The 14,001-nt window shown below is 39.5% G+C and overlaps 1 protein-coding gene across 7 annotated transcripts in view; it reads left to right on the top strand.

Moving 5' to 3' along the window:
• Positions 1-14,001, top strand: part of ANKRD44 (ankyrin repeat domain 44) — a 342,621-nt gene that overhangs the window by 222,693 nt on the left and 105,927 nt on the right. For all 7 annotated transcript variants that reach the window (XR_014830016.1, XR_014830017.1, XM_021076238.2 and 4 more), the window contains exon 10: positions 6,672-6,786. Coding sequence is in view for 5 of the 7 variants with exons in the window: in XM_021076238.2 (XP_020931897.1) it covers positions 6,672-6,786 (115 nt within the window). In the remaining 2 variants the exon portion in view is untranslated. The remainder of the gene's footprint in view (positions 1-6,671; positions 6,787-14,001) is intronic.

Raw genomic sequence — 14,001 nt, 5'->3', positions numbered from 1 at the left:
CTCAACTGAAATAGAAAACAAACTTATGATTATCAAAGAGGAAGGCAGAGGAGGGATAAATTAGGAGTATGAGGTTAACAGCTACCCACTACCATGTATAAAAGAGATAAACAGCAAGGATTTGTTGTATAGCACAGGGAACTATATTTAATATCTTATAATAACCTATAATGGAAAAGAATAGAAAGAAGAATGTATCGATACGGATACATAGATATCGGAATCACTTTTGCTATACACCTGAAACTGACACAATGTTGTAAATCATCTGTGCTTCAGTTAAACAAAAATGAACACATGCAGCCTAACGTTGGAGACTGAACTCTCAACTACTCACTTATAAATGTGTTCTCTGGATGACAAGGGCATGTTAAAAATTTTTTTTTAACTTGAATTCTGTTTACTCTAAGAGTCACTTATATTTGGCAGAGAGCTGTCCCTGTAAAAGGATGCTTTGGCATTTTCTTCTCTCAGCTGACAATTCTTTGCATTCATTACACATGCGAGAACTGCGAGATCTTCCATTTGACATTTTTTAAAAAAGCCCTGAGGGAGAAGAATAAGAAGCTCTTTTTTTTTTTTTTTTTTTTTTTTTTTTTTCTCCTGCTCGTTGGATTTCTTCTGGGAAAAGTCCAGAGGCTCCTGTGAGCCCCCAGGGCCTGGGGTCCATCCTTCCGAGTAGGTCACTGCACAGCAGGACCCAAAATGCTGGTCTCACTTGGGGACATTGCCTGGCTCTGGAGACTAACCCAACGTGCTGCTGAAGACCATTCTTTGTTTTGTTAAATCGCTCTGATGTTTGGACTTTGTGCAGTGTTTCTTTGCATCTCTGCTCTTTTGTCAGGGTTATTCTATATAATAACTTTGTTTTCTCAGAATCATTCCGTTTGGGTAAGTTGATTGTTTAAACAAACAAAATGTTCCTTTTTTTTTTTAGTTAGTAAGCGAAGACTACCTCTGCTGTTCAATCACGTTGTTTCTTGTCTGAAGCTGTGTTGTCAGAGGCAGAGAGCGGAAGAACTGAAGAAGATACAGTTTAATATCGGGCCATTTGCACAGGCAGCTGCCCCAGAGGCTGTCCAGCAGGTTCCAAAAGTTCAAAATGATTTTTCTTCATACAAGCATTGAAAATAAATAGGGTTTGAAAAGAAAGAGCCAAGTGATAGGTTAGGATGATTCATTGTGAGATTTTTTTTGACCCTTTGGACCGCAGTCCTTCTGAGGCAACTTACTAAGATGGCCATCTTGTTTGTGTAATGAGAAACTAATTTCAAATGAATGCCTAGATAATGCTGCATAAATCATCCCTTTTGACATGCTCTGCTTACGTCAAAACTCACAAATGTTTATCTTCCTCACTAATTATCAATGACCAATGACCAACATCGAACTCACAACCTTCGATAAATAGTAAAGCTATTTCACTTACATTTCAAGCAAATCTTAAAGATTTTCAAATGGAAATGGAAAGGTTTGGGGAGTAACTATAAGATAGAAATTCATTCACCCAGAGATCCTACTTTAGTATAAAACGTACTTTTTTTTTTTTTTTTTTTTTGGTCTTTTTGCCTTTTCTAGGATCGTACCCATGGCATATGGTGGTTCCCAGGCTAGGAGTCAAATTGGAGCTGTAGCCACCGACTTACGCCAGAGCCACAGCAACGCGGGATCTGAGCCAGGTCTGCAACCTACACCACAGCTCACCTACACCGGATCCTTAACCCACTGAGCAAGGCCAGGGATCGAACCTGCAACCTCATGGTTCCTAGTTGGATTTGTTAACCATTGCACCACGACGGGAGCTCCAAGTATAAAACATACTTCTCAATAACAGTCTCTCCTTTTTCTTCCTACTTTGTTTTGGTGTGTTCTAGAAGTATATTTTAAATGGCAAATATAATTACCTGTATTTTTGCAGTTTTAAGTTGACTTATGAAATGATAATAACAAGAAACTCGATCAACTCAGACCCTGTATTCCACCCTTTCCAGTATTTTTCACTCATCTCTTTGCCTATCCAGTTTTTGGCATATTTGAGGCTGATAAACTTGGAGCCCCTAGCACTTGGCTGGGAAGGTTGGAGCGATGTAGTGTTTGTCCAGGACAAAGACTTCTTTAAAGTCTGTGGATTTGTCTTCCACATCTCCCCAGATAAACTCTGAGGGTGGATCTTGCAGGTGGACCACTGTGGCAGCTCTGACATAAATGCATGTACCCTGGATTGATCTGACATATCCATGGAGACCAGGTGGCTTCCTGTCCCCAAGGCTACCATCAAGTCATAAAAACGATCTAAATTAGATGCTTCTAAATTCAGATTATAGTGAACTATTTCAGAGTCCCTAGAAGATTACAATCACTAATTTTGTTATTTTTCTTGATTATGAAATTAATATAAGCAGAAAAAAATTAAATTATTAAGGAGATCCCCCAATCCCCACCAATGTATTTCCCTAACCCATCCCAAGAATTTCTGTTGACAATTTGGTGACAATTTTCTAAATTTTTCTATGCATTTAAGAATGTATGTATAAAGATATGTAATTGTTACTTTTACAGAAATGATCTTTGTGTATTTATTTGAACAACTGGTTTTAAAAATCACTACTTTGCCACAGAAACAAAGATTTGAGGAAGGATCAGCACCTGTATTCTAGCTGCCATTTATTTTTCTCTGTCACAAAGTAAAAAAGAGATTACCTTTTTGTAAATAGCTATTAAGTTGCAGACTACAAATGCGCAAATTTATTGGCAGCAGCTAAACTCTACATGGCAGAAGTCTTGGCTGTGGAGTGAAGCATCTTAAGTCCTGTGTAAACATAGGTGCTAATTGGAGTTTTAAACATCTTTCCCTTCTACAAAGCACACACATGTTTTTTTGTTTGTTTGTTTGTTTTTGTTTTTTTTGTTTGTTTGTTTTGTTTTTTGTCTTTTTGCTATTTCTTTGGGCCGCTCCCTCGGCATATGGAGGTTCCCAGGTTAGGGGTCAAATCGGAGCTGTAGCCCCTGGCCTACGCCAGAGCCACAGCAACGCAGGATCCGAGCCGCGTCTGCAACCTACACCACAGCTCACGGCAATGCCAGATTGTTAACCCACTGAGCAAGGGCAGGTACCGAACCCGCAACCTCATGGTTCCTAGTCGGATTCGTTAACCACTGCGCCACGATGGGAACTCCACACACATGTTTACAATTATTTCTCTTTTTAGGAAAGATTCTCATTCATTAACTCTGTTTTACCAGTACACCTGGCTAGAAAAAAATATTATTTGCTGGAAATAAATCTTAGGGAGTTGATGATCATAGTAGGAATCATTAGAAGGAAGGGTCATACAGGTATTGTGAAGATTTTATAATCGTCATATTATAAGAAATAGTGTCTTGACGTGGAAGTTAATACTCTTTCCCCAGATCTGAAAAGACGCTCAATGGTTTCTTTTTGGTGCTCAAAGATCCTGCTGATGGGAGTACAAATGAGCTCTGCCTTTTTCAAAAACAATTTGCCAGTGTCCATCAAGAGCCTTAAAAATAGTCATACTTCTGATCCTGTAGTTCTACTTTTAAAATGTTGCTGAAGGAGATCACCTGAAATGTGGATAAAAGAATAAGTATAATTATGTTTATTCCTGTGTTTTTCCTAGTGGCAAAATTTAGGCATAGCCTGAGTGCCTAGTAATTGGGGACTTAATAAGTCAATTCTCTAATACTGACATTATGTGTTATCATTTACAGTTAAGTTAATGAAACTAATGACATGGGAAGTGTTTGGGATGTAATATTAAGGCTAAATCAGGACACAAATGATCTATCCTATGATCTCCACATGGGAAATATCTGCGCATACACACACACACAAACAACTGAAAGGAAATGTCCAAAATATTAATACTGACTATCTTGGATAATCAGTGAATTTATAGATAACTTCTGTTTTCTTCTTTATATTTTCCTGCACCTTCTAAATTTTCTATGAGGAGAAAATTACTTTCTCTGTATTAAATATTTAAATCAAATGTTAATATCTTTGACCTAAGCCATTTATATGATATTTACATTTCTCAGGATTTTGTAGTTCTTATTCTGGAATATAGAAATGTGTATGTGTAGTTTAGATATGCAAATTAAACATTATACTATTAGTATCTTATAATGCTGTATTTTAGTTTTAAAATACAAGCTTACTTTAGTTAAATCTAATTGATAAGTAAAGCTTAAGATTTGAGCTAAATATGTAGACCATTTTGTGAAACAAAATCTTTTAATTGAGGCCTGCTCTAAAATACCTAAGTCTAAGCTGACAATTCATTAACTTACTGCTTTCCATAATGATGAAGAGATTTGTTTATGAGCAGAATAGTCAGGAAATAGAACCTTAGAATAACTTACATTTGGTGCCCCAGTATCCTGGGTGCTTTCTCTCTCTCCTTCCTTCCTTCCTTTCTTCCTTCCTTCCTTCCTTCCTTCCTTTCTTCCTTCCTTCCTTCCTTCCTTTCTTTCTCTCTCTCTCTTTCTCTTTCATTCATTCGATCGATACCAATTCTCACCCATCATATGAAATGTTTTCAAAAACCTGACAAGGCTGCAGGGAAAGGTGTAGCCATACATTGCTTGTGTGAGTGCCAAATTGCACAGCACCTAAAGCCGGAAGTGTGGCAAACCTAACAAAACCATATACTCATTTCTTCGACCTAGAAATCCCTTTCTAGGAATTTACTCTGAAGATATACCCAACAAATACAAAACAAAACTCACATGACATTGTTCACTGCAACATTCCTGATAATAGCAAAATGATATTTACCACCTAAAGAGACTGCTGTACTTAACCAGTCCATCCATGCAGTGAAAAACAATGACGCTCTATGAAAATGAGGAAGATTTCCAAGACGTGCTCTCTAGGAGTGAGTTCAAGGGTATAGTGTTGAGTGAAGAGGGAAGACAAACAAACAAACAAAAGTTGTAAAAGAATCTATGTGCTTATTTTTTCAAAGAGAAACACAGAAAGCCTAAAGCAAAATTAATGAAAACGATTACTATAGGATGTGGTTGAGGATGAAGTGGAAGGGATAGAAGTGAGAGGCTTTTTAAAACTACATAATTTTAACTTGGAAGCATGTATTTTAGATATGAATAAAATTAAATCAAAGTCAGTAAGAAACTGAAAACAAAATCACTGAACCTAACTATCAGATTGGTTATGTAAGCACATAGAGTAAAGAATTCAGATAACTTTTGAACAAAGTACACCCTGTCTATGCTGAAATCATTGTGGGAAACTTTGTTGGGAAATATGATATTTGCATGGCTTGGAAGTATCACCCACATGTTCCTTGTTAATTACAAAGGGGAAAAGATATTTTTACAGTGGAGAGTGCTGGCAGGCATCACCTTGACCAAGTAATCAAGCCTCTTTTTTTTCATTGTGGTGAAATATACATAACATAAAATTTACCTTTTAAGCTATTTTTAAGCCCGTGGTGCAGTGGTACTAAGTACATTGTGCAACCATCACCACTATCCATTTCCAGAGCCTTTTCATCTTCCCAAACCAACATTCTGTACCCATTGCAAGTAATCAGAAACAAAAATTGCATCAACCAGTAATGGAATAACTTGACCTTATGTGTGTACTATGAAGATGTGATGGGAAGTGCACACACCAACTCTGGGCATTCTTGCCAGAATGTTTAGCCTGAATCTAATAATGAGGAAATAATCAGATGACTCCAGAATGTGAGACATCCTACATGACTCTTGCTTTGGTCTCCAGAAATATCAATGACCTGAGAAATACATACATACATTCATACATACATAAAAGGCAGGAGGATTATTTTAGGTGAAAGGAAACTAAAGAGACATGACAACCAATTCTTGGGTATAATGATGGGATTGTGGTTATGTGGGAGAATGTCTTTTGATTGGGGGTGAAATGTCTTGATGTTTCTAAATGCTGTTTCTAAATGTTTAGAAATGTTCTTATTTCTAAATATTTCTTCAAATAAATGAATAAATAGATGAATTGTGTTTTATATATATTTTATGATATATATACATATAACTGTCATATATATGAAAAGGGGAAAGAAAGAAATGTAGTGGAATAAAATGTTAGGGAAGAAGGCAAAATAAAATGAGACTAAAATAACATGAACATTAATGTAATGGTTTTAATAAGTATATTTGCAGCCTCTAGCTTATATTTTTACTAATTTTAGTCATCATATTTTAAACTAGATAATCAAACTACATTAAGTCTTTTTCTGAACTCTCTATTCCTTTCGGTTCTTATGCTTTTGTATAAGGTTTACATAGGTCTTTAATTCAGCAAGTAAAATTAAAATTGGATGTGTCTTCAGAGTTACATTTTGTGGAATTTGATTGCATTGTTTATTCAGAGAGGGAATCCAGTTGTCAGATTTTAGATCCTCAAATAAGACAATGTGGAAAAAAATTAATAAGCATTTCTAGTAGACTTTCCTCTATGCAGATTTAATAATACCACTACTCGAGATGGTGACTTGTCCCCTGAGAAAGCATTCTTATCCTTGAGAGCAGAGATGCACAGAGTAGACACGAAATCAACATTTGGTTAACGTGACCAGCATAAAATGTGGTATGTGAGTCAACTTGAATCCTTATGTTGTTCTGTATTAAAATGTCTTTTTCAGGAGGTGAAATTGACTGTGTGGATAAGGATGGCAACACTCCTCTCCATGTGGCTGCAAGATACGGTCATGAGCTTTTGATTAACACCTTAATAACCAGTGGAGCTGACACAGCCAAGTAGGTTACTGCAAAAATACGGTGGAATAATTGCCACACATGGGCGTCCTGCCACGGGGATTCTGGCATGTGGTAGATAGTTCCCATTTATCTGGGTTAGGGTAGACTGTACCATTGTGCTAAACACAAATTAAATTTGATCTAAATTAAGTGACTTTTAATGACACTTGCAAGGAAGAACCAATTTTATTTTTTAGCTACATCAGAAAGAAGTCTATTCTAGTGGTTTTAATTAAGGAAATTTGAACTTTATTCCTAACTCTGCCTTTTTAATATTCTTTTTCCCCCAATTTTCAGTGTTAGTTAAGCAGGAAGAATAAAGCATAATTGGGCAAACTCAAATTTATTGAGGGTGTTGTTTTGCATATTAATGACCCGTATTAACGGTATGGTTATAGAATGCAATTGAATAAATCTGCTACGTTGGGAAGGGGGACCTGACTTCATTTTGTACTTCAATTCAACAAGAGTATTTAAAACATCTATATGAGTCTGTCGCAATGCTGGGTGCTATGGGAAATGTCGGAAGTTACCTGGTTGGTATCCTCCCGGAGCTCATAATTTTGTTGGAAGCCCAAGGCCCCACTAAAACAAAGAACCGTGCAAGATAGTATTTAATGAAGTTCAAAATGAAACAGGACTTTAATGGCAAAATGTTTGGTGTAAGCTATACGAACCATAGCGTGTAGATAGGAAGAGGAGAGCTCAAGGGTGGCCACAGTTTTCAAGGAGAAGGTGAGTTTTAGGTAGGCTTTGGAGGATGGAATTATGAGTAGAGCAGTGAGTGGCAGGAAGAGATAAGGCTCTGGGAAAAGCTTAGCCTGGCAGGGTAGAGGGTGTGTGATGGTGTGTGCTCTGCCCAGAGGCAGTATTATATCACGGTTGGGAGCCCAGGCTTTCCTGGGCACCAGCTGGGCTCCAATCCAAGCTGCCTCACTTGTGAGCTGTGTGACCTTCAGCCTGTTGCTCAATCTCTGTGCTTTGATTTCCTCATTTGAAAAATCAGAGTAATAGTAGTACCTCCTATAAGTTTGTGATGAAGATTAAAGGACTTAATTATTAGTAAAGCTTTCTGGTATATGTTAAGATCTGTGTGATTGTGAGTTATATAAATACATCTGCTAAGGTTATTCAACATGATAATCCCTATTAAAAGCTTTTGGGGAGTTCCCGTCATGGGTCAGTAGTAATGAACCTGATTAGTATCCGCGAGGACATGGGTTTGATCCCTGGCCTCTCTCTGTGGGTTATGGATCTGGTGTTGCCGGGAGCTGTGGTGTAGGTCGCAGACGTGGCTTGGATCCCACATTGCCGTGGCTGTGGCGTAGGCCGGTAGCTGCAGCCCCAATTCGACCCCTAGCCTGGGAATTTCCATATGCTGCGGGTTCAGCCCTAAAAAAAAACTCTTTGAACAGTGCCTGGCACATAGTAAACAATCAATAAATGTTGACTATTAATTTATTGCTCAGTAACATGTAGTATAGTCAAATTAAAGAGGGTCTTAAATGCTTCAATAAAGAGTTTGGCCTTGACCATAGAAACTGGGGATAATAACTGAATCTTTAGGAAAGGAAAACTACAAAGGCAGGGTTATATTAGGAATTGTAATTTATTTGTCAAGTGTTGTGCAATAGAATCAAAAATCTTGGCAGAGAATGAACCAGAATTGAAATGGTCCAGGGCATGGTGCATTCTGGTGGCCCTCCGGGCTCCCGGGCTGGTGGTGGAGATGAGATCAAGAGCAAATGACTGCAGCGTCATGAGGTGTGTTATGATGGAGGTTTGGACCAGGGAAACACTGAAGAGATGACATTTCAGCAAAAGAAGGATGGGTAGGAGTTTGCCACATGGCAAACTGAATTGTGTGAGATAAAAAAGATAGAGGGGGAAGCAGGGAAGCACATTCCAGGAAGAGGGAACAGTATTTACAAAGGCACAAATATGTGACCATATCCAAAAGCAGATTCCCAAGCCTGGACTACCTGATCTAGGGGGAGTGGAATGAGATGAGGTGGAAAGGCAGGAAGAGCCACACTACAAAGGATCACAATTGTCTTGCTAAGGAGTTGGGTTCCATGCTGAGGCATTCAGAAGCTGTTAAGGAATTATAATTGTATTGGGGAAATAACTATTTTAAAAATAGTAATAATTTTTAAAAAATGAAAGAAAAAAAAAAAGAATTGTAAGTGGGTGTAGGGTAGCTTGTGTCCGATGATCCCATTTGTGTGTGAGAAAGATTGCTCTAATTGCAATCCAGACAGATTGGAGGTGGTCCAGACTAGAAGCACTGGGCAGCCTCTTGCAAATGTCCAGAGAAGAAAAGATGCGGGCTCAGGCTAAGGACAAAACTGAGGGCGGTCAGAGGAGAGGTACACTGACGAACAGCAAGAACACTGGGTTGTCTCAGAAGAGAAAGGGATCTGCTTTAAGTCAAAGGGCCTTTTTGATTGGGAGGTTGCAGATCAAAAGAAGCAGCTCAATTTCCTGGCGAGAACAGCGTGCTAGGATCAGAAGGCTTTGACCAGATTCTAGAGTTCCCAAGCAGGTCATGGCTACCCAAAGGCAGGGATCCTAAATGTGTCAGTTAAGCAGAAGTAAATGATTTGGGCACAAACCAACTTCACTTGTGATGTGTTAATATTTTCAGTGGTGTTTTCTTTAACTTGTTAGCCAAAGAACCATGAATTTCTGATTTTCTTTCAGATTTGAACCGTTTGAGAGATAAACTGGCCAAATGTTTACTTAAAATTTGCCAAAAAAACTCAATAAGCACAAAGCCTCTTTCCTTGTAATTATTTTACCTTCATTTTATGCAAACACATACTATGTGGCAAAAGTGCCTTAGGAATGACATTATTATTCAAGTAGCCTTTCCTTCCATTGACCGTGCTGTGTCCTGAGGACATTGATGAGGGAAACGCTGTTCCAGCTCCAAGAGCCATATGCTTTCTTCTGTCTCAGCATATTTGGGGATAAGACCTGCTCCCTTCAGTAACAGTGGTTCATTGAGGGTAGCAATGGTGTGTGTATCTGTGTGTGTCTGAGTATATATATATAGTGGTGGTGGGGGAACCATCTAAGGAGAAAATACCAAAATGAGGAGAAGGGAAATTCTCTGACGGCCTAACGGGTTGAAGCTCCTGCATTCTCACCACCGTGTTGGCTTTGGTTGCTGCTGTGTGGTGTAGGTTCGATCCCTGGCCCAGGATTTCCCACATACTGCCTGTGTGGCAAAACAAACAAACAGAGAACCTGAAATAAATATTGCAAATCTCATTTAAAACAAAAAACATGGAGTTCCCATCGTGGCTCAGCAGAAACAAATCCAACTAGGAACCATGAGGTTGCAGGTTTGATCCCTGGCCTCCCTCAGTGGGTTAAGAATCTGGCATTGCTCTGAGTTGTGGTGTAGGTCGCAGACGCAGCTTGGACCTGATGTGGCTGTGGCTGTGGCATAGGCCAGAAGCTGTAACTCCAATTGGACCCCTAGCCTGGGAACCTCCATATGCCGTGGAGGTAAAAAGCAAAAAAACAAAAAACAAAAAACCCAAACAAATGAACAAGAAACAAACAAAGGGAGGAGGAGGAGAGTTGCAGAAGATAAAATTTGCTAAAGCTCCTCCCCACAAAGATCACTGTGCTCTGGTCTCCTTGTAGAGTTAGAAAGGGTAGCTCATTAAAGAGGAGAAAAACAGGCCTTTCTTTCTGTAAATAAGTAAACAAGGAGCATTTATGAAAATCACTTACCTTCATAAACAAAATGGCCAGTGTATTTTTAAAGATCTCTTTATGGCAAGTGTTATGGTCATTACTTTCTGATGAATTTAACTGCATCTTATTCTTAGGCCTTGACTGAATGTTTTTGGTTATTCTTTTTGCTTCTCTGAACTTTCGGTCAGAGCAGTTTCTGCAACGTGACTCAGTGCTCAGGCACCTTTGCCTGGTGTCAAAGCCCTTGGGTGTTTTTGCTTCTTTAACTTTGTTAGGTTTGGGGCGCTTGTCTCTAGGATTTGAATTTGTCTTTTACCAGTTATGCTCTCACTGCTTTTTCTACCTCAGTTGCAGCAGATTTAGTAGTAGTTTTGCAGGTTCTGACATTCTTATATTCACTAAATATCTGTTGATTGCTTGTTAGGTGTCATCTACTGTGCTGGATTATAGGGTGGCAAGGAATTTATGGTTTCTAGGGGTGGGCTTGAGAATTGAACAAGCAGTAACAACCGTGCATGCCTATTGTGATGCCAGAACAATTGCTGGGTGCCACTGGGATACAGGAGAACATATCTGGACCATAGCAGGGCCAGCGAGGCTTCCAGAAAGAGGGATGGTTAAACAGTAGCACAAGTAGCAGTTAAATTAGTTACGGCATTGAAAGTCTTTCAGATCCCAAGAATCAACTTAAATTATTTTTATTATAATGTTATTTGAATATGTATAACCTTAAGACTAGATAGAAACTCCTTAGGCTTCTGACTCTAATATAGCAATAAGTCCAAAAAAATTACAAAATACATGCAAATATAAACCAGCAACATTCGCATTAACTGTACCAGACAACAATAATAGCAAACATTTGGAATTCTCGTCATGGCTCAGCAGTTAATGAACCCGGCTACTATCCCTGAGGACACCAGTTCAATCCCTGGCCTCCATCAGTGGGTTAGGGATCTGGCATTGCCACGAGCTGTGGTTTAGGTTGCAGACAAGACTCGAATCCCATGTTGCTTTGGCTGTGGCATAGGCCGGCAGCTGTAGCTCTGATTGGACCCCTAGCCTGAGAACCTCCATATGCTGTGGGTGCAGCCCTAAAAAAAAAAAAAGTCGCAGCAAACATTCATGAGCACTTATGTGCCCTAGGCCGTGCTCTGAGGGGCTGCTTTTTTTTTTTTTTTTTTTTTTTTTTTTTTGCTTTTTAGAGCCACACCTGCAGCATGTGGAGGTTCCTAGACCAGGGGTTGAATCAGAGCTATAGCTGCTGTCCTACCCCGCAGTCACAGCAATGCGGGATCCAAGCCACATCTGCAACCTACACCACAGCTCACAGCAATGCTGGGTCCTTAACCCACTGAGCGAGGTCAGGGATCAAACCCACAACCTCATGGTTCCTAATCAGATTCATTTCCACTGTGCCACGATGGGAACTCCCTCTGAGGGGCTGCATCTAACTGTCACAACAACCCCATGGGATAAGTGCCAGGATTATGCCTCATTTACAGGTAAAGTAAATGAGGCACAGAGAGGGTCATTTTCCTACTGGAGATCACAGAGCTGGTGGGTGGAAATAGGACTGCGTCCTCAACTGTCTGCATCTGGAGCTTCAGCTCTTAGGCAGGAGACTTGCTCCTTCTTTATATAATAGATGGTGTGATAGTTCACATTTTGCATGGGTGATGGCTAGGTGCTGAGTCTTTAGAGTTCAGTACACACTCGGGGAGCAGAGGTTTTGCAGTGACTGAAACAAGGTGGTTTGACAGTTGAACCGTCACACTGCACAGAGACCTTTATTCAAATGGCTGCCAATTTCGTGCATACAGAAGGCTCAGTGCATGATCCCTGGCCCTTCCTAGGTTTGGATAGTTCATTTTCTATGAAGTCCACCTGTATTCTTTTCTCACTGGCCCCTGCCAATTAAAGTAGTGCTACTCAGCACTACTGGGTATTTGTGATCCTAAATACAAATGTTGGTGCTGTTATGGCAGAGGTATGTGGTATTAAGGTGGTCATTCAAATGCGCTAAGATATGCTTTTAGGCCAGCTGTTTCAGATTATCATCAAAAGGAAAATATGATTAAAAAATTCTAGAGACTTTCATACAGAGTGAAGTAAGTCAGAAAGACAAATACCATATGATATCATTTATATCTGGAATCTAATATATGGCACAAATGAACCTTTCCACAGAAAAGGAAATCATGGACTTGGGGAATAGACTTGTGGTTGCCGAGGGGGAGGGTGGGATGGATGGGGAGCTTGGGGTTGATAGATGCAGACTATTGCTTTTGGAATGGATTAGCAATGAGATGCTGCTGTGTAGCACTGGGAACTATGTCTAGTCACTTATGATGGAGCATGATAATGTGAGAAAAAAAGAATGTGTACATGTATGTGTAACTGGGTCACCATGCTGTACAGTAGAAAAAAAAATAATGTATTGGGGAAATAAAAAAAAAATTCTCACAGAGAACTTTTAAAAGCCCAAGGGTATTTCTTGCACCCCCTCAGAGATGCACTGACTAGTTTGAGAAACACTGCTGCTACCAGAGGAGAATGGCATTGGTTTCAGGTGGAGGCACCTGCGTGGGAAAAACTAGAGTAACACAGAGCCTGGCCCCTCCAGGAGGAATGGACAGAAATTCACAGAGATTCTAGAATATACATAGATTAAGCAATAGAAGGATACAGAAGGAGCCTGGTAAGCCATGCTAGAGTATTTGAACTTGATTCAAAAGGAACCACTGAAAGTGTATGTAGGTTGCAAACAGCAAGGACCAGGCCTCATTGTTATAAGTTATAACGAGTGCCCATAACTTAGGGGTGTATGATAAATACTTGAAGTCATATTGACAAAATTAATAAGCAATTGATTTTATGGTTTGGTGTGATCGGTTGAGTAAGAATCCTAAGATCATTTGATGATTAAAAATCATTAAATTTTTTGTCTCACCCTCTTGATGGGCAAAACTAAACCAATCCCACCTTCCCTGGGGGAATTTGAGAAGTGTTGTAAACGATTTTGAAACATAGCAGAAATGCTAACTGATCACCCTTCATTCTTGGCATTTAAGGAATCACACACATGATTTTAAGGACCTGATTACAACTTCAAACTCATAGACTACTAATTATCCAATTAAGATAATATTAATTGTGAGGGCAATAATGCCACTAACATGTATGGTGAAGGCTTAACCATGGGCCAGATGCTCTATTTAGCACTTTACAGGCATTATCTCAGTTGGCCCTTCCAATCGCTCTATGAGATTGATACTGGAGCTCCCAATGTGGTGCAGCGGAAATGAATCCAACTAGGAACCATGAGGTCGTGGGTTCGATCCCTGGCCTCGCTCAGTGGGTTAAGGATCCGGTGTTGCCAGTGGCTACAGCTCTGATTTAGACTCCTAGCCTGGGAACCTCTATATGCCACAGGTGCAGCCCTAAAAAGATTAAAAAAAAAAAAAGGTTGATACTGTTATTATCTTTGTTTTCCAGGTGATC

The sequence above is a fragment of the Sus scrofa genome, chromosome 15 (assembly GCF_054392235.1).
Source record: "Sus scrofa isolate SSC_HxYL_T2T_F1_AM1 chromosome 15, Sscrofa_HxYL_maternal_Yorkshire_Landrace_v2.0, whole genome shotgun sequence".
In the NCBI taxonomy this organism is placed as follows: domain Eukaryota; kingdom Metazoa; phylum Chordata; class Mammalia; order Artiodactyla; family Suidae; genus Sus; species Sus scrofa.
Note: the sequence above shows the minus strand (reverse complement) of the source record. Positions and strands in the feature narration are given on the sequence as shown.